At 47.4% G+C, this 19,947-nt stretch overlaps 8 protein-coding genes across 8 annotated transcripts; 3 read left to right on the top strand and 5 right to left on the bottom strand.

The window, feature by feature from the left end:
• Positions 1 to 666: 666 nt before the first annotated feature.
• On the bottom strand, positions 667 to 4,191 carry N7479_003711 (ATP-dependent 3'-5' DNA helicase; the record flags this gene model as incomplete). The annotated part of the gene is made up of 1 exon (XM_057251408.1): positions 667 to 4,191. One exon carries the CDS (start codon positions 4,189 to 4,191, stop codon positions 667 to 669), a length of 3,525 nt encoding a protein of 1,174 aa, XP_057110733.1.
• Positions 4,192 to 4,434: 243 nt separating this feature from the next.
• N7479_003710 (uncharacterized protein) lies at positions 4,435 to 5,693 on the bottom strand (the record flags this gene model as incomplete). Its single annotated transcript, XM_057251407.1, has 2 exons — positions 4,435 to 5,460; positions 5,526 to 5,693. 2 exons carry the CDS (start codon positions 5,691 to 5,693, stop codon positions 4,435 to 4,437), a joined length of 1,194 nt encoding a protein of 397 aa, XP_057110732.1.
• A 1,308-nt stretch (positions 5,694 to 7,001) lies between these two features.
• Positions 7,002 to 8,338, top strand: N7479_003709 (uncharacterized protein; the record flags this gene model as incomplete). The annotated part of the gene is made up of 5 exons (XM_057251406.1): positions 7,002 to 7,172; positions 7,237 to 7,384; positions 7,448 to 7,867; positions 7,929 to 7,954; positions 8,003 to 8,338. The coding sequence occupies 5 exons, from the start codon at positions 7,002 to 7,004 to the stop codon at positions 8,336 to 8,338; spliced, it is 1,101 nt and encodes a 366-aa protein (XP_057110731.1).
• A 1,854-nt stretch (positions 8,339 to 10,192) lies between these two features.
• N7479_003708 (uncharacterized protein) lies at positions 10,193 to 14,058 on the bottom strand (the record flags this gene model as incomplete). The annotated part of the gene is made up of 4 exons (XM_057251405.1): positions 10,193 to 13,374; positions 13,472 to 13,600; positions 13,657 to 13,877; positions 13,940 to 14,058. The coding sequence occupies 4 exons, from the start codon at positions 14,056 to 14,058 to the stop codon at positions 10,193 to 10,195; spliced, it is 3,651 nt and encodes a 1,216-aa protein (XP_057110730.1).
• A 589-nt stretch (positions 14,059 to 14,647) lies between these two features.
• On the top strand, positions 14,648 to 14,914 carry N7479_003707 (uncharacterized protein; the record flags this gene model as incomplete). The annotated part of the gene is made up of 1 exon (XM_057251404.1): positions 14,648 to 14,914. The coding sequence occupies one exon, from the start codon at positions 14,648 to 14,650 to the stop codon at positions 14,912 to 14,914; it is 267 nt and encodes an 88-aa protein (XP_057110729.1).
• Positions 14,915 to 14,940: 26 nt separating this feature from the next.
• Positions 14,941 to 15,328, top strand: N7479_003706 (uncharacterized protein; the record flags this gene model as incomplete). The annotated part of the gene is made up of 2 exons (XM_057251403.1): positions 14,941 to 15,040; positions 15,105 to 15,328. The coding sequence occupies 2 exons, from the start codon at positions 14,941 to 14,943 to the stop codon at positions 15,326 to 15,328; spliced, it is 324 nt and encodes a 107-aa protein (XP_057110728.1).
• Positions 15,329 to 15,736: 408 nt separating this feature from the next.
• On the bottom strand, positions 15,737 to 18,187 carry N7479_003705 (uncharacterized protein; the record flags this gene model as incomplete). Its single annotated transcript, XM_057251402.1, has 5 exons — positions 15,737 to 15,802; positions 15,875 to 16,711; positions 16,779 to 17,911; positions 18,036 to 18,071; positions 18,148 to 18,187. 5 exons carry the CDS (start codon positions 18,185 to 18,187, stop codon positions 15,737 to 15,739), a joined length of 2,112 nt encoding a protein of 703 aa, XP_057110727.1.
• Positions 18,188 to 18,736: 549 nt separating this feature from the next.
• On the bottom strand, positions 18,737 to 19,814 carry N7479_003704 (Yip1 domain protein; the record flags this gene model as incomplete). The annotated part of the gene is made up of 4 exons (XM_057251401.1): positions 18,737 to 18,986; positions 19,042 to 19,191; positions 19,249 to 19,657; positions 19,727 to 19,814. The coding sequence occupies 4 exons, from the start codon at positions 19,812 to 19,814 to the stop codon at positions 18,737 to 18,739; spliced, it is 897 nt and encodes a 298-aa protein (XP_057110726.1).
• Between the last annotated feature and the right edge of the window lie 133 nt (positions 19,815 to 19,947).

The raw sequence follows: 19,947 nt of genomic DNA, 5'->3' as shown, positions 1-19,947 counted from the left end.
CCTTACTATGTGGTGTCTCATCCAAACCTTCCCTATCATTATCACATATCATCCTTTCTCGCCCTATCTTCCTTGTCACACTACTATTCCTCCTTTCATCTGGACCTGAAGACATCTTTCTCGGTCATGACTTGATGTACATTTATTATACCCAACTTCTATAGGATCATTGATTGATACCGTTCATTATACCTCATTTATTCATCCAAGCTTCCAAGGTTTCTTTTATTTTTTTTTATTTTTTTACACGAGCGGAACGGCAGGGCCCGAATCGAATCATTCAACTGCTCCACGGCTACAAATATGACAGTCGTCCATGAGCTCTTCCGTGGGTTCAACCTTGGAAGGTTTGACAGACTTGGCATAAAAGAAAACAGAGTGTGAAGGTTACATTGAGATTTTACGAACGGCATGGAATGGAACTTCAGACCCCTTGAATCTCAAAGCAATACTCAACCACTACATACTCTCTCATACTGAGTCTCATGCCTGTATAAGATTTGGAAACAGCCGGCGGAGGCAATTAAGTATATACATACGGAGTCTAGGGAGCTAGCTTTCCATGCGATGTGGATTTCCTACATCTCATAGCTGCACCGGGTTTCAGCTGGATACCTCATGACAGAAATCGGCACAACTTGATAGTGATCCGAACTATAATAGCTCTCAACAACCAGCCCGACACCCAGCCTTCCACGGCACCTCCTCGGCCATTACGACAGTCTCTAACCCGCCAGCCAACTCCCCAGTAGCTCCAACTCCAAACTCAGTCCCCTCCACTTCCTCCCCCCATGGCAAGGCATCAATATCAACCTCCCACCCCAGCAAACACCGCAGTATAACCCCAGCGCCAGCCTTACTCATAACAATATTCATCTCCTTACATCGCTCATCACAAACACACTCCACACAGCCCTGCGGGGAAAGACAAGAACAAGCCTCGATGCGTGCAACCGCCCGCCGGAGAAGCAACCCAATAAACTCAAACGCCTTACTAGCAATCCCAGAACCACACGACCCACCCTTCGCATCGTAGAAGGTAAGCCGAGCAGGCCTCTGCCGTGAAGGCGGTTTAAGCTTTTCCTCAAACTCACTCGGTACATTTGCACGACGTAGCGGCCGACCAAGCTCTTTCTTCGCCACTTTACATTCTGTACGGACGTCTCCAGGCGAGGAGACTACGAAGGAGGGCAGGAGGGATAGCACGGCGTGCTCAGCCGCGTGAATGGCGGCGGCTATGTTCAACCGGTGCGATTGCAGGATGTCGATAGCGCGCGTTGGGACATCGAGCCACATGCCCCTGGTAAGGCGGTCTATTGGTGGGTTATCGACGGCGACAGCGTCGAGGACTCGGCCGCGCTTGTCGACTTTGAAAAAGCCATAGACTACGGCGTGGATTTGGATTGCGCCGAAGAAGGCGCGAGAGGCTGCGGGGTCGTTGCTGACCAGACGCATTGCTTCGGTTTCTATGGGGTCGATGTCGGTGAAGTCTCGTTGTGTGGTGTTCCAGTCGACGTGAACGCGGACGACGCGCGCTAGGAAGGATTCGGTGTTTATTTCTTTGACGAGGTAGGTTGTGCCTTGGTGGAGGAAGATCCCGCCTTCGTATATTGTGAAGAAGGCGCGTGAGGCTTCGACTTCTTCGAGGACTATGTTGCGGTTGTTTGTTGTGTCTATGACGGCGAAGTGTTGGTCTTCTGTGTCGCGGATTGATACGTTGCGGGAGGGCTGCGGGCGGAAGCGTGGGTGGCAGTGGTAGAAACCGAGGGGATCTTTTATTAGGCGGGTTGGAGCTAGGGCAAGGAGCTGTTGCCCGAAGTAGATGCTGTCTTCTTCGGGGCGGATAGGCATCTCAAATGCAGCACATTGGACGTGGCCTTCGAGGATGAGCTCGTTGGATAGATCGATCTGCAGCTCGCAATTTGGCCGTGTGAATATTTCATCTGGATTCTGCATGTAGTGTTGGTCGGTTGGGTATCTGTCCCCGACTAGGACCGAGAGGGAGTCCTTATTACGTCGTCCGGCGCGACCGCTTTGCTGGCGTAGATTGGAGATAGAGTATGGGAAACCCATGGTAATGACTGCATCCAGGGAGCCAATATCGACGCCCAGTTCCAGAGCGTTGGTAGCCACGATTCCCATCAATTTCCCCTCGAACATTTCCTTTTCAATTTGGCGCCGATCTTGAGGGCTATACCCGCCTCGATAGCCCATTACTAGCTTGCCGATCTCTGTTCGTTCGAGTCTAGCAAACTCGGTGTGCACGCCTTGTAAGAGAATCTCACATAGCTTTCTGATTCGGCAGAAGGCAATGACTCTCACGCCCCTGAGGATCAACTGGCAAAACAGCCTCGCAGTCTCAGTGACAGTGTCAGCGCGCCCAGAGGTAGGATCTTTGGGGTCTTTGAATGGCGTATTCCAGCAAACAAACTCCTTACGACCAGAGGGGGATCCATCGAAATCGACGAGTTTCACATCCTGCACCCCAAAGACAGACTTCATGTGATCCTCCGGGTTCGCGACAGTAGCAGAGCAAGATATGAACTTGACATGCTGGTTACCCACCGCAGCACAGATCCTGCGGAGGCGTCGCATGATAAAAGCAACATGAGATCCAAACAGGCCGTTGTAGACGTGCAGCTCGTCGACAACCACGAACTTGAGATTCTTCAAAAAGGTGCGCCAGGAACTTTCCTGTGGTAGAATTGTAATATGGAGCATGTCAGGATTGGTGAAAATGATCCGCGCCTCGTCACGAATCATGTTCCGGCTCCCCATTGGTGTGTCCCCATCAAAGGTTTCAACCATTGTGTGTTGTAGCCCGTTCATATACTGAAGTAGATCCATCATGCTGCGGCGCTGATCTTGTGCCAGAGCTTTAGTGGGGAAGATATACATTCCCCTGCTATCTGGGTCCTTTTCTAGCTCGTGCAGCATGGGGACTTGATAGATAAGGGATTTTCCTGAGCTCGTAGAAGTCGACACAATCACATTATGGCCCTCGTACAGGTGGTTAATGGCCTCTGTTTGATGAGCATACATTTGGGTGATTCCTTTTGTGTTATACAGAGCATTGACTAGATCTTGCGAGAGCTGGAATGTCAAATCTCCGTAGACAGGAGACTGGGCTTCAAATACTCGATGGCCTTCCGGCACAATCTGTGCATGATACCAATCCATCTCCCGGATCTCTGCAATGATTTCCTCAATGGATTTTCGCTCTTTGGGAATCGTTGCTGGCGGTTTCGCAGTAAGAGGGGTGTTTGTCCCGCTGCTTGGAAGGGTGGGCAGGAAAGAATTCTTCTGTTGTTCAAGAGACTCCACTGGATCAGTATTATTGTCCTCACATTGAACTAAAAACACATTCAAAGCGTCTGAGAACTTGGCATTTCGTTTTTCAATCAAAGCCAGCATCTGCTTTTGGCTGTAGACGGGCATTTTCAGATCCTCATCTTTCATTCGACGTATAGGTTTCATGGGTTCGCCAGTCTTCGGGTTCAGTACTTCCCGCTTCAGATCTCCATCCATAAACTCAAATAAGAGAACTTGCTTTGTATCGTCTGCATAGTCAAGATCGCCACTTCTGGCATCTTCGGCTGTGTTCATGTCTGCCGTAAATGGCAGAATAGGTCGCTTGTGTAACCCATACTGAGTCATTTCTTCATCTCCGGCCGTCATGACTTCCAACTTGGCTTCGTTCACATATTCGAACCGGAGTGATCCAGGAACTATGACTTTCACACGTGCGACATCCTCAACAGTGAGTTCTCGCCCTTGACCAAGTTGAGCCTGTACTGCCTTTTTTATGTTGTCAAATGTAGTGGCAAAGTGCTTTCGTGTACAGCAAAATGTATAAACTAGATTCAAGGCGCGATGAGTTTGTGAGAGGCGCTTAAAGGCATCTGGCAATGGCGCAGATGGAGTTCGCTTCGAGGGCTTAGGTGGTTTCGAGGTAACTTTCTTCCCCTTGCCTGTTTTTTTGGTGGCTGTAGTTTCGATAGCTCTAGTTCCTTGCGCATCAGATTCATTGGGAGGAGGATCCGCTGTAGTCGAGGGCGTTTTACCGGCAGGGTCTTTAGGCGACGCGTTCGGGGGTGGAGGCACATTGGATTCGAGGCCGCGATCGTCTTCGTGGCTTCGTTTCCGTTTTAGTAATGGAGTTCGTGATGGCATTGACAAGGATCCCGCCATGTCGAAGCCCCATAATGCTCTATGTTGGAGATGAAGTCGACAAAACTCGCGAGTTGACGGGAAACGCGAGGTCACGTGTATTAATATCATCTAAAATGGCCATTCGTTCCGAGGTTCTAAGGTTGGTCAATATGTTCAGTCTCCCTTAAGGTTAATTGGTTATGTTTAATTTTTACTTGACATTTTGAGAATATTTAGCCTATAGGATGCAACGATGTTTGAAAGGCTCATGCAATCTTGCCATCAGGCCAGCTCTGCCTCGATCAAACTCTCCGCAACGCCGGGACAGGTGTAGATATTGACCACTTTCAATCCAGCTTGAGCCAGAATATTTCTCCAATCAGCCTCCGTTCTTTCTCTCACAGCAAAATGCGCCAACATCATCATATCCATATTGGTCGCTGCAAGTGTGGGTTTTCCTTCATTAATCACAATCTCATTGAACAGGACCCGTGAATAACCCTTCTTCAAAGCGGGCACAAGATTCTCCAGGATCTTAATGCCATCTTCATCGCTCCAATCGTGGAGAATCGAATGAAGAGAGTATGCGCGTGCACCCTTGATGGGCTGTGGTGTAAAAAAGTCGTGAGCTTGCACTTCAAAAGCTCGCTCCATGCCACTAGCTACAACACTTGCGATGACAGGCTCTCGATCCTGGAGCACAACTCTACCCGGGCAAGGGCTACAATGCGCGGTAAAGGTAGCCACGTCGTGACCCTTTCCGCCACCGACATCGACGAGGAGAACATCGCTAATAGAAGCATCGAAGCCCGTGGTTAATCGCTCAGCCACGGGATAGAACTCATGCCAGTTTGGCTTACCCGCGCGGTAGGCGCTCATGAAAGAGTCAAAGTGCTGGAGATGCGGTGGTGTCGCAACAATCCATTCAAAGAACGGCAGGTTGGTTTTGTGCGCCTCTTGAAATAGGCCATCAGTTCCACCTGTTGTCGGGGACTTATATTCGGACTTCTTGAAATATTCCGGGAATCCATTAAATGAAGGGCGCGATACATCATAGCAGAAACTGATGCTGTGTTGATAGTTCTCCTCTGCTAGACCATTACTCAGTTTCGTGGCGTGGAATGCTCCATCGTGGAATGACAGAAGGTTCATCGCCACGAGATGTCTTGTTAAACGTTGCAGGAGAGCACTGTCGACCTGGGTTTTCTGGGAAAAGTCCGATGGGGTGAGTCCTGCATCTCCCGCATCCTTGAGGCACTGGAAAAGTTTAACATCGACGGCGAGACGGATAATGGCGCTTTGAGCTGGCTATCGTAGAAGTCCAGTTAGCATTGCGAGCAAAGCAAGCTTTCAATGATGTTGCATTTTCTAACCTCGGCCCAGAAAGTACGCTGGACGAACTCGCTTGGAATTTCTAACGCTGCAATCAGCGCGCGGCTTTGGTCAATTAGCGTTTCTCTTGAGCCTGCTTCGTTCTTGTCGAATGCCACGCGCGAAGTGGCAATTCCATCCAGAATTTCGGAGACAGATGGGGAAGCCATGATGATACTTGGTGTCGAGAGTGTGACAATTGATACTCAAGTGTCAAGGGGTGTCGAGAGTGTGACAATTGATACTTAAGTGTCAAGGGGTGTCGACCACTTAAAAGGGAAAATAATTCATGCTAGGGGACATGCTTGCCCCTCCCCCTTCCCCCCTCCCTCGTCGTCCTATTTTCCTAGTTTAGTCTGGGGCTAGTACGAGTAGGGGCACGGATGAAGTTCTGAGCCACCCGTGGATCCCTAAGAGCTGCCTTTAACCAACCAATTTTTCGACTTATCTTAGAGTTACTATAAAGTAGTAAGAGGGCATGCGCTCCTTTGGAGTTGAAACGAGGTAATATCGGGCCATTTTCGCCTCAATACGTAGATGCCAGGGAGTACGCCGTAGAGGCACGGGGAGTAATTTAAGGGTAGGGAGCCGATTACTCATGTCAAGTCTTTTTATGGAGTATAATGGGATTAAATGAATCATGTTTATTGGTCTAGACGTTTGAAAGATTCTCTAATCCTAGGTACAAAAGTACCTACACAATCGGAACAGGAGCTAAGAGATGAGCCGACCGTTTAGCTTGCTAAGCAGGGGTTCCACATGATTTAATTTAGGAAAATATTATTAAATGACTCTACTCCGTACTAGTATTATACATAGTCCTGGGCTCCACTCGTTGAGCTGTGCCTATGTTGTAAAGTGCATAAAACTTCACAGTTTGTGCCCTTATAAGATAGTCCCCCATTACTTCCAACGTTGTGGGTTTATCCACAATTTTCCTACTATCGTATGTCGCCCTTCAGGTGTGTTAACAAGTATCACAATTATGCTCAAACGGAACGCAGGTGGAGATTATGTACTCCGTAATTAATAAGGGTACCCGTCGTGGACGCACGGTCAGCGCTTCAATCATCCCATGCTGTCAAGGTTATACAGAATATATGGAGGAAAATGCCGATATCATCAAGACTGCTTCTGGATCACCGGAAGTGATAGGTAAAAATTATCGATAAAGAATCAAGTGAAACATTTGACCTCGGGAAGTGATTTGAGCAAGCTACAATAATCGAATCCTTCGCGATTGTGGAATACTAGTCGATACACTCACACCGGCTAGTATGTACTGCAATACTCTGTACGGATTATACTACGTAGGCATGCGTCAAGTTATACAAGGGTTCTTTCGGGGTTTAGTTTAACTAATTTGCTACGCAGAATCGTTTTCAACTCCCTTTTATTCTAGAAACCCGCTATTTGAGAGTCTCTTTTCGTTCAATTCCCATACATCAAATGCATAACATGGACTAAACCCCCTTATTATGGCCTCCTTCGACACAAATGTTGATCATAGTGAGACCCGAGGGGCGGAGATCAATGTCATTGGGTGGGTCTTCACTGGCATTGCGATCGTAGCGGTTGCTTTGAAGCTATTCGCCCGGATTGATAGTAAACGCTTTGGCTGGGATGATTTTTTTATTTTTTTCTCGCTGGTAAGGAAAACACTCCCCTTAAACTTCCATAGGCATGACTGACATTGTGAATATTGTTATCTAGGCTCTCAGCATCATTGCCACCGCACTCGTCTCATATTCGGTCACTCTTGGTCTAGGCCGACACACTGCAACTGTAGTTGCCGAATATGGCATTGAGAGATACGAAAAATCAGCCTACTGGCAGATTATTGGATTCCCTTTCAATATTGGTGTGTCTTACCTATGCAATTAGTGGAACAAAACTAGGTACTAAATCCAAGGTCAATATCTAGGGGCGTTTAGCTTTCCCAATATCTCGATTGCCATCCTAATCGTTCACCTACTTGACCCCAACCCACTTCGTGCAAGACTCTTGTATACCATGGTCACTTTCCAGGTTATATTAGCTATGATCTCCGTATTCATTGTCTTTTTTCAATGCAAACCCACAGCAAAAATGTGGAACTCTTCCATTGATGGCACATGTTGGAGCTCGGATATTTTCGATGGCTTCTCCTATTTGGTCAGCGCATATACAACCATGACGGATATCATTTTGGCTGTTGTGCCAATTTCTGCATTTTGGAAACTGCAAATGCCATTTTCGACAAGACTGGGTGTTTGCATTATGATGGGATTGACACTGCTTTCCGCGATTGTCACGATTGTCAAAGCGACATATTTGAAACTATTCACTGACCACACTGATCCTCGTTAGTGCACCTCTCTCTGTTTGTTACTCAACTCAGCAGCTAATATTTAGCAGTTTTCAAGGTGGTACCATTGGTTCTTTGGGGGCTGTAAGTCTCCACCACCCGCACCTGTTTACTCACTGCGCTAACATCCAGCTTAGGATCGAGCAAAATGTTGTCATTGTCGCTGCTTGTATCCCGACACTCCGTCCCTTATTCCGCAAGGCATTCAAGTCTACCACTGACTCTTCTGACGAAGTCACCCCACGCAGAGAAACGGGCTCCGGCCTCAAGCTCTCATACAATTCCGTACAACCTCGCTCTAAGCGCACACTTTCTCTCACGGAATTACCCTTGAAGGATATAAACCAGAAATCATGTGATGTCGAGAGCAGTACGAGCCAATTGAGCATATGGCGAACGAGAGAAGCTACAGGGGGGAGTGACGACGATAAATCTCTTGAAGGCGGGGTTGGAAGGCCATATATGTAAGATAGACTAAATTTGTCAAAACCAAATCCCTTTACGACATTACCCAGCAAGGATTACACCTGAAGTAGTGAAAGAGAAATTTAGGAGGTTTTGTAACCTAACCCATTAGAAGCTCGGGATCAGCCCGCAAGTCGTACAGGCTAAGATATGTTTATTTATACCAGTACATATCAAATTCATCCATGGATAGTCTAGGGAACTAGCAAATACAGGTGATTCACGTCATTAGAATCCAAAAGATCTTAGCTAATATGCATTTGCCTTGTTATTTGATTACTCGCCTTAAGTTTAGAAGTAGGTCGACCTGGAACGATTTATATTAAAGATTAGAACAATTGGGGGCGGAAGGATTAGCTTGGTAATTCCTAGTATCAATTCAATAAAACAAAGATTCGCTCGAATTCTTGGAAAATTCGATGTGAAGCTATACACCTCGTTTTCCTTCGATTTCTAGGTAAAATCACAAATATTGACACTATAAATTTTCATTTATACTACCTGAACGGGAACGGAACGCCCCTCCCATATAGCCCAGATCTATTGTTTAGAACCGGAGACACCTACTCCATTCCTACAAAAATTAAATAACATCGAGGGCTCGAAACACCCATCATCTAACCCTAGTATTCCACTATGCTAGTTCTAGCTAGCTTAAGCTGGGCTAGATTACTGCGTGATACTAGTTTACAAGGTGGACCTGCTTTGGTGAGCACGGTTCACACAACGGGAACCCTAGGCCCATATTTGCCGAAGAGCCTGTTGTTCCCCTGTAAATTTGGCGTTCAGGTACAGAACAATTTAAAAACTTGAATATGTCGTTTCGGAGAATCCTGGAAGTTCTGTGGCACTACGGAGTACAAAACGATTCACCATGACCAATAAGGACATATCCCTCTCGTCGCAGATCGCTGCTTTGGCCGGTAGCGTGCAGACCCAAACCTCGATAAGCAAGCACGTTCAGAAGCACTGAATGCTGCTCGAGCGTTATTTACTGTCCTAGAGTCACCTGTTGAGAGGGTTATTCAGGATGTAGTGATGGTATGTTCTCCGTCCAAGACTTCCGATTTTTTTATTGTATTCCTTCGAATATCGCAACTAATTTTGAATTGACAGCACTCCCCAGCTTTAATGGCTCTTCGTAAGGCGTTCAACTGGGCATTTTTACTCAAATCGGCCAAAACCCAGAATGTGGCGCTTCCTCTCCAGAGATTGCGGAGAAGTCTGGTGCAAGCTTGATCCTTGTTGGTAAGATTTGCTATCTAACCATTGTTCACTAGCAGCATTCTCCTCTGTTGATTAGAAGAATATTATCATATTTAGCATAAAAATTAAAATTGTAATAGGCCATATGGAGCTAATATATGAATTTCCCAAGACCAGATTACACGGCTTCTCGCCGCGACAGGATATATGAAGCAGGTTGCAACACTTCAAGCCCTCACCTCTTAACATGGTGATGGCAGACCCAACAATGGAAGCAACCACTCGAGCCTGGTCAGTGCAGTGTCTTCATCTACATTTCTAATTAGTGAAGCTTTCATTAACCGTACGTAGCTTTGAGATCTGAGCATCGTGATGATGGTCCAGGTTGCGGCGTTTGAAAGCTCCGAGAAGCAGTGGCGGGATCTTCTTGCGTCCGTGGGACTAACGAAAATTAGCTTCTACCAGCCCCCTGGAAGTGGTAAGGGTATTGTTGAGGCTATCAAATGATCCGGTGGGAGGCCTGGCCTACGAGCATATCTAAATGTATTTCTTTTGTGATAGAAGTAATGGCCACAATAAAGAACGACCGGCATGGAATACATTATGAATTGAACCCAAAATTTTGGCAGTGACATGTCATACACTTCATCTTCAGCACACACCTTGGCAGTCTCGACACCTATCCTCCGTCATTTCCTCCGTATCGTCAAGAAAATGGAATTCGCACTCAAAGTCAGAATCCGTCCAAACAAATTTCGTCTTGAGAAATCTGGCTACGGCCATGTGTCCATTGACACTTGCCAATCTCACAGCTCGAAGAAACTGCCTACTACATTCAGCTTCGACCGCAACTCCTTCATTCAGCAGGAGCTGCAAACAGTCAATACGGCCCCATTCAGCCGCACCTTCGAGCGCTGTTCTTCCATTTATTGAAGCTCCTAGTGCATTGACGTCTGCACCTGCATCCAATAGCATACGAGCAATGCCAATATAACCTTGGATAACAGCAAACTGTAAAGCTGTAGCTCCACCATTGTGAGCAGGTGCTTGGTTGACATCCGCACCCTCTCGCAGGAGCAGATCGACAAGATTCAAATCACCTTGTTTTACCGCCAACTGCAAGGCCGTGGCACCACGAAAGGGACTAGGTGGCCTGTTCACATTTGCTCCGGCCTGAAGCAAAAGTCTAACGAGCTTGTTGTTTCCAGTTTTGATGGCAAGATGCAAAGGGCACTCGTCTTTATTGTTCAAGGCGTTTAGCGGAGCATTAACATCCGCGTGGGCTCTCACAAGCATTTGTGTAATCTTTATATCTTTGAGTTGCACCGCAATCTGCAACGCAGTCATTCCATTGTGACATATTGCTGGGCTATTGACATCTCCTCCGGCAGCCAGGAGCATTTGAATATGCTTCATATTTCCACACTTGACTGCCCGTTGTACAGCAGTGAGATGTCCACCACTGGAACGATTCGGATCTAATCCAGCAGCAATCAAATCCTGTAGCAGTCGAGTGTCGCCCTCTGTCAAAGCAATCTCCACGGGATATCGCCCATGTTTTGAGTCTTCTCGGCCGAAACGGAGACCGAATTGGTGTACATCTCCACCAGAAGCCAGCAAATCTCTTGCAATTTCACGGTCTCCGTGTTGCAGGCTGGTGGCGAAAGCACGACCTATTTCATATTTTGTCCAGTCTCCACATGCAACTAGACTTTGCACGACAGATAGTTCCTCCCAGATTATATCGTCGCCCTGACAGATGATTGCTAATTCTAGCACCGATTTAGGATCTGATAGAAGAAGATGGTATCGCGGATAATACCAACCCTTATAGTCCCATAATTCCATTTTGATTGGATCACGGTAGTGAGACCGTACCTCTGGAGTTCCATTGAGTTTGATACCGGCGTTGAGGAGGAGATCGATGGTTCTGTAATTGTCGAATAACAGAGCTATTGCAAATGCAGTAGGAGACGGTAGAGAGAAGGTGGGGAACGTGTCGAGGAAAGAGCGAAGAACAACAATGTCATGCAATACTGACGCTCTCCACACAATTGTGATGATCTCTGCTTCACCAATGCAGGAGCCTCGTTGAACAAGCCTCTCAACTAGACGAAGATTTCCTCGACATAGAGCTGCCTCTAGCACAGTTCTACGGAGATACTTTGGTATTTCAAATTCCGGAAAGACTGCAGGCAGTGATTTATCGACTCCCCAATCGAGTAGGAACATTATCAAGTCATCATCTTCTGCAAGTATTGCTGATACAAGAATGGTATAGCCGTCTGTAGATAGAACCTCAGGTAAAAGTCCCATGTGGAGCAGAAACAACGCGATCTCAACATTAGCAATATATCCTATAGCACAACCGGCAACCGTAGCCCCAGCTGCTTGGAGCAAGGATATTATGTTCGAGTCTCCATTTCTGATGGCAAGCACAAGTGCATTATGTCCGTATTTGGCATCATAAGTGGTTACCCGGGCGCCAAAACTGAGAAATAAAAAGACAGCTTCAGCATCACGACGTATCACGGCATCAAATAATTGAAGAGTGTTGAAGTCTTCCATCTCCCGCTGACTTGCTATCCCTCCCTTGGCTAGTAAATTGCGGCACAATTTGATGCGGTCCATCGCTTCGTCATCTCTTGTTAAAGCCCTTTCAATGAGTGATTTTCCGACGCTCTCTTGGGGCGCTATGAACCCGTCTGCGAGAGAGACGTCGGATCCCGCACGGAGAAGTAAAGTGACAATATCTGTTCTCCCTCTGTGGACTGCCAGCACTAGAGGTGGAACGCAAAGACCAGATCTGGGCTCTGGATTGACTTCTGCACGGGCTAAGAGGAGGGTTTGTACCAATTCGACGTTTCCACTTGCGGCTGCTAGGCCTATTAAAGTTGTTCCGAGACCGTTGAACTGATCGTGAGAATGGATAGGCTGTATCGCATTGATGTTGGCATTTCGTGACAATAGTGCCTTCACCGTTTGAACCCGGTTTGCTGCGGTTACTAGAATCGTGCCTTCTGGGAAAACATGGTCTATTAGACTCTCTGGGCCATAATCCAAAAGATAGTCAATAATCTGCATGTCCCAACCCTGCTTTACGGCAGAATGTAATGACTTTGGCGTGATATGGGCGCCGTTTGACGCGAGAGTTTTCACCATAATTTGATTGGAGTGTTTAACAGCAATGTCGAGTGCGGACTCCCCGTTATGATAGAGATCTATACTAGCCTTATGCTGTAGTAATAAGCTAGAAATCACTTGGGCGGATATTTCACGTTTCGTAGCTATAAATCCAAGGGGTGTGGCCGTTCTCGTGAGAGGGAATCCAACGTCAATGATGAGTGTGTCGGGATCCATGCCGGCCTCTAGCATCAACTTTATGACCTGGGTGTCAAGGCATTTGATTGCAGTTCCGAAGAGACTCTCTGCGATTGCTCCAGCTGACATGTCGTTTTCCCTAGATATCAAACCGCGCAAGCTCACAATATTGTCGAGTCCAGACATGCGAAAGATCTTTAACATAAGTTCCTCTTTTCCAGAAGGGCCTGTGTCCTCGATGACCATTTTGTTAGACAGGAGATAGAGAGATATTCGAATAAACTCCCTTAACTTCGAGTCACTGCGGCTGGAAAGCTCCCGGGAGGTAACAATATGTTGGCCATTGTATTCCTCTGGCATGACAATGCTCATCGCGGCAGCCATTCGGGAACCAACTTGTAACTCTCTTTGGCTATGTGGTGCTACCCAGGCAAATATTGAGTCTAAAGTGAGAAACCAATCCTCTTCAACATGGTGACTGGGCTGAATCATAACCAGAGAAGCGGGAAGATCTATCTCTGATTGGAAATGAAAACTTCCTAGAAATGGTCAAGTCTTTAGTTAGCAGACAGGAATCTAAAGACTATCAATTTCAGAAAGAATCCTCACCTTTGGCGTTGTGTGGGAAAGCATATTGTGAGAACTTGAACCAGGGGAGATTTGAGGGCCATTGTAACTCTAACGCAGACGGTGCCGGGGAGTATACCAGAACACCTTCTGGCATTTTAGGAGAAGCCCCTATGTCGTGTTAGATGATTGCAAGCCCACTCTTTCTCTTGTTAAAGAGACCTTACTTGAAGTGAGCTTCTCGACTTCTTTCTGAATTGTTGTCTGAAAGGCCTGCCGACCAAGCTCGCGCTTGACTCTCTTGGGCTCAAGTAAAACTCCATTGACATAGACCTCCTGGTCAGCACCTCGTTTTTTTAGGTTCTGGTCGAGGAGCCTCCAGTTCTTGGACCCCATGTGGTACTTTTTGAATCTCCACTTCGCGAACTGCGTTTCATACTGGCTCTTGCTATATAACGGTTATTTAAGCCTAGTACATGAAAACGATAGGTCCTAGAGAAATAAATATACCTTTTCCAAAATCCGTGTACCACTCTCATGATTTGAATCATCTCCTTCAACGATTTGCCTTCGTGGATATAGAGGCGCTCGATTTCAGCCTTGTGGGCCTCCCAATCTAGGTTTGCCATGATTTTTCACCTATAATTCTAAAGACGAAAAGCTTCTCATTCAATGTCAGTGAATAATTGCGCACAAGGCTTTGCTCGGGCATTAGACATTATATAAATGTTAGTCTGAGGTGAGACTGAACACTAACCCATGCGCCACTTCTTGCACCCTGTGCTATTTCGTACTTCTTATTCGACGATGGCAGTGCTCGTATTGTGATTGGGGAATAACCAAATCCGACTGCATAATTCTCCACTAAGATCATAAAAGCAAGTAACCCCCTGACACTTAGGGACTGAGTCGCGCTGATTGGTTTTATCCCAAATCCGACTGCACGATCTCCCCGCTCATCTATACTTATCCGCAGCTACTGTTAGAACCTCACTGAAAAATGCCTAAATTTAAATAATCGGATCCGTTGGCTGGGTGCAAGATGGGCGATTTCATACTGAATATCGTTGCCTCTTCAGATATTTAATCCCCTTCAACCCCCGGGGAAACTCAGTCCTTCTCAACCTCGGCCTTCACTTCATCAATATTTCCTTCAAGCAAACCTACAAGGCAGAAAATTTATATATGACTTCTGAATATCGAAGCCTTCCTCTCATAATGACCTGGTCTCTCGACGAAACTGTATCACATGATTCATCCATCGTCAATGAGCGATGCTGGGAAACTGGGTATCTCGACGATCTCAATGAGAGCCCGTTTTCGCACTCGCAATACTCCTTTCTCGCTACGAACCAGAACATGCCTCATCCAACTCAAGATCAAGCAAGAAGTGCTAGCAATACCAAGTACACCTCGCAATATTCTGTCGCCGAGGGTATTGCCGCGGATATCCAGCTCATGGGCCACAGCACCCCAACCCCTTGACCAGCCCACGTCTCCGCCTCTGCAGCATGCTCATGCTATGCAAAGCACACCGCAGCGCATGCCAAATCGTGGCACCCAGGCCAGAACCCAGAGATCTCGAGTTTGTCCTAGGCCTCGCAAGGCCGAGTAAGTCTCGATGATGAACCATGTCAGATATTTCATTCATTTTCTAATAGTCATTCTCTTACAGAGCACCGGTGGAGCCGTTTCAATGCGAATGGAATGATTGTCAATCCAAAAAATCGTTTGGTCGGTTACATGTCCTTTGGCGACATATCGAGACGCAGCATCTCTTCCCCGGCGCTTATAAGTGCCACAGAGAAGGATGCGGTAGATCCTTTAATCGCAAGGATAATTTGGGAGAACATGCTCTTCGAGTTCATGGGGAAAGAAAGGCTTGAATGCAGGCTGTGATACTTGGACATGGCGCTAAGGGGGTAGAAAGAGCATGCTAGACTTTGTTGAGATGGGACTAGGTGAGAAGGTGAAGGAAGACTCCTTGGTAGTGAAGCAATACCATTCTAAAGATATAAACCATACGGGACTTTCATGCAAAAATAGCAATTAAAACAGCTTAGATCAGAGACCCTCTGTATATATACGCATACTTCGTGAAGTGATGTGAAGTGCGAACCTATAGGTAAAGAAAAAGAAATGCGCAAAGACTAGAGGAAGAAGATTCAATATTCACACAAATGTATTAAAGATCGCTAATAATCTGCACTAATAAGAACCCTAAGCTGCCCCCACGAGAGGGGTGGTTCTTTTTTTTTGGTTTTTGGGGTTTTTTTGCTTATTTACAACATGTAGTAACTTCAATGCTTAGATCTTCTCCAGGATGTCATTTAAGACATCGTACAATTCACCGGCTGGCTTTTCACTGCCGAGCTGTATTGATTCATTAGCATATAATTCCATCAAATGCGAAAAAGCAACAAGAACTTGGAAGATAAGACTTACCCGAAGAAGAAGGCTCACAACCCTCTCATCTTCCGTGCTGGCAAGGTAGATATCCCGGGTGGTGGGGCGAGCACCCCTGCTATCACCAAATGGCATGCTATGCCAAATAGCACTGTTCAACATAACACGCAAGGCACCATCAGCGCGCATGATGATGCGGCCGGACTTCTTTCCGTTTGACTCCGTCTTGAGGTTAACCTTGAAGGTGCCAATACCACGCTCCTTCCATTTTTTGTCGTCGAAGTAGTACAACTTGCCCTTGGCTGTGAACTTGGTGGTCTCGTTTTCTTCGCCGGTTTCAACTTTTTCACGTCCGCATGAGTCACTAGCCATCTTTGGGATCCTGGGGGGAGGCAGCAGGGAGGGGTCCATACCGGGTTGTTCGTGGAAACGCTCATCGGTCTTCTCAGCAACAAAGGTGTCATCGCGTTCACCCGCTACTTCGTTGTCACTCTCTTCGTCATCGGATTGTTTTGCACCGAGGGTCTTGTCACTAGGTTCGCCAAAGGAAACGGGAGCATTAGGAGATGCGAAGCTGGTTAGTTTACCAGTTGTTCCAGCGAAACTGGTGGGGGCGTTGGCAGATGCGAAGCTGGTCAGTTTACCAGCTGTTCCAGAGAAAGCGCCGGGGGCATTAGGAGACGCGAAACTGGTAAGTTTACCAGATGTACCAGGGAAAGCACTTCCAAAGGCAGAGAAGCCGGATCCGAGAGCACCGAAACCAGTAGTCGAGGCACCGGTGGTTGCGAAAGGCGAGGCATCAGAGGTCGATTTAGTTGCAGGCATTGCGAAAGGTGAGGTGGCAGCAGCCTTTCCGAATGCACTCGCAGTGAAAGTCTATCAGAAACAAGCATGAGTGGAAGATGGGGGGAAAAGGTTAGGGAAATCGAGGCAGCAAACTTACCTGTTCTATCTTGGCCTTGCGCTCCTCCGAATTATCGCGAGGTCTCTTCTTCTCGGGTTGTCCTTCGGCGGTAGATTTTTCATCTGATGAAGTTGTCTCTGTCAAACCAGGCGTGGGGCCAGTCGCAGCGTGGGAATTCTTCGAGGCATCATCTTCAAGCTGTTCTCGGCTCCGTTTCTTCTTGAGGTTTTGTGAAGAATCATCCTCATTTCCGTAGGCGGTCGCTTCAAGATTCTGTGGGTATTGATAGTAGTTAGAATCAGGGGCTTCAACCGTGGGTATGGGGTGATCGGGGTGTATTGAATTGTATGGGACATAAGGCGAAGAGGACGGGTAATCAGCTAAACAGGAATCTGAACAGTAATCAGGTAGAGAGTCTTCAGATGAGGAATCTTCAATTGGCTCAGGCTCTTCATAAATGTGGAATGAAGGGTCATCATGTTCGTAGTAGTCAGAGGCAAGGTACGCAGATGAAGGATTTTCAAGAGAAGGATTTCCAGGGGAAGTGGTCCTAGGGGAAGGGGTCCTAGAGAAGGGACTTCCAGGGGATGGGCTTCCAGGGGAGGGGCTTCCGGGTGGAGGAATAGGCTGAGAAGCCTCTCCGGGTGGAGGAATGGGCTTCTCAGAAGGGATGGTGATATGGGGTTTGGATGGGTTGACTTCAGCAGATCCCGAAGTCGAGGAAGCCAAGGAGACCGTTCCAGCAGTCACCTTAACATCAATCTCAACAGGAATAGTCAAATGGCTAATTTGTTCCGATCCACAAATTGAGACCTTGATCTCAATGTCCAGGGGAAACTGGACCTTCTTGGTATTGGGAAATGAAGCGTGCGCGAGTGCTGTGGCCACATCATCACTCACATTTTTGCTAGTGGCAGATTCGGGGATTCCAGCATGATTGGTATTGTCTTCCGTGAAAGCATTTCGAATATCCGCCATGTCCGGGGTGCACTCGCGGGATCGCTTGGTTGGGGGTGTGTCGGCTGCCCCATCTGTATTGTCAAGGGAGCGCTTTCGGTTTGCACGAGCAGGACCGCTGTTTTCGCCAACAGAGTCGAGGTTAGTCTCCTTGAGCTGTTGTCGCACGGGGCGTTCGCCGCTGTCATTATCAGAGGGCGGCGACTGCGCGGTGACTGTCAAGACGATATTGTCAGATCACATGAACGTCGGGGAAAACCGTAGGGTAGGAAGTGGTGATAAAGATATAAGGGAAAGCTGCAGGGCGGAGCAAAGATAGATCACTGGATTAAAACGCACCGCTATGGTCCATTTTCAGTTGCTCTGTTTCCGGAGCTTTTGAGGTTGTTAGCGAAACTGCCCAACTATGTGGGGGATTTTGAGGCTATGCGCCCAAGCACTGATGACATACCACCTGCCGAGGAGTTCTGCTCACGGGAAGCAGAAACCATACTGTCGCGTCTTGAGAACGAGCTTGTCAAAGATATTGAGTATTTTTCAGATATCTGGTCCGAGATTGGGTTGAGCGGAGCTTCAACAGGTCACGATAACCGCAGATGGAGGGATATCAGATCGATTGGGACCAGCCGAATCGACGAAGAATGGAAGATTTGAACTTTGCAGAGTTTGCGAACAGGAGAACAAGAGGATGGAAGGGTGGAAAAGGTGAGAGAAGAAGGAAAAGCTAGCTTGCCGGTTCTTATAACTTGACCGCCGGGTGCGGGGCCCAACAAACGGGTTCTCTGAATAGCAAAAGCGTCAATGGGAATGGGAATGGGAACAAAGCATATTCATCTGAACAATCATCTATTGTTGCCTAAATGCCTCGGTAGAACAATAAAATTTGCATAAATTCAATTCAAGTGTGGATATACCGGTATCCGCGCTATTCTAATATAATCCAATGTTGTTATTGAGTTGCGCCGATGCCTATCAGAAGCATGTAACGGCGCATTTTCTCAACTATTGAGCACAATATCACAATATGACAATAGAGAGCCCTAACTGATGAAACAGAGACACCCGATCGCAATGTAGAACACAAACAGTGGGTACACTGCGATTCCGACTCGGTTCCGCACCACTCCCGAGCCTCCTAGAATGCTTACTCCAGCTGCTAAAGACCATGCGACTAACACAAGATATACCGGTATCCGTGCAATAGTAGGAAGCCCCAGTGCACTCAGCATTGCCGCAATGACCAATGGGAATAGCGTATAACCGATAATGCAAACCGACTGGAAGAAAGAACTAAAAGGCGACAATGTTAGTAAACTGCAATATTGTGGGATCATACAACACTTACATCTTGCCGCCAAGTAGCTTGATCTGAAGAGTCACAGCTGCCTCTCCGATCCAGACTAGACAGAAAACACCCGAGAAGACCACTGATGCTTGATCTCCCTTTGCGACAGACAAGAACAAACTCAGCACCAGGCAAAAGACAAGCGGTCCCCTAGAGTAAGTCCTTCGTTAGTTTATATGCAGAGTTTGGATGTATAGGGTAGCTTACCAAAGATCCCAGTCCCGCAGCCCATCGCTCATACCGCCCTGCAAGACCACGTCGGCATCCGGCCAGCGTCCGACGAGTCCTCGAATGTTACCACCAAATCCAGACAATCCGCCTTGCTCAGGATCAGCGATACCACTGCCTCCCCGCTGCATCATTCCTCCAAGCAAGTATTTCGGCCAAAGCACCTGGCGCATCTTCTCCCACACGGCAATCAAGTCGCGTGACAATGTCTCCCAAACACTCTCATCGATGGTATTTTGTGTCGCACGGCGGTCTTCACCACCGATGGAGGATGACAGGTAATTGCCGTAGCTAGAGGTATTTCCTCGGTTACTTGAGCTAGATTCGATGTTGCCTCGCAGAGGGGCCGTATCGGAGGTATCGCGCAGGGGGTCATCAGCGTCGATGGCTAGAATTACACCGCATTAGGATCTTGATAATACTCCGATAGTCAAGAGGGACAAATAAAAGGACTCACCATCATCGGCTTCGATCAAATCATCACCAAGAAGAGAGTCGTCATCATGGGGGTCGCCATGGGGGTGGCCTTGGTGTATGGTAGCCATGGTTCGCGTGTTATGGTCGTGACGGTCAAAAGACTAGCGCGGAAATGGCACCTCTTTCAGTCCTCTCAGAGGCGAAGTTCGACAGCAAAGGTCAAGGTAATCGAGGAGTATGAATGTGAGTTGGCCAAGCTGT

Source organism: Penicillium vulpinum (assembly GCF_028829585.1).
Source record: "Penicillium vulpinum strain IBT 29486 chromosome Unknown utg000002l_segment0_segment0, whole genome shotgun sequence".
NCBI classification, from domain to species: domain Eukaryota; kingdom Fungi; phylum Ascomycota; class Eurotiomycetes; order Eurotiales; family Aspergillaceae; genus Penicillium; species Penicillium vulpinum.
Note: the sequence above shows the minus strand (reverse complement) of the source record. Positions and strands in the feature narration are given on the sequence as shown.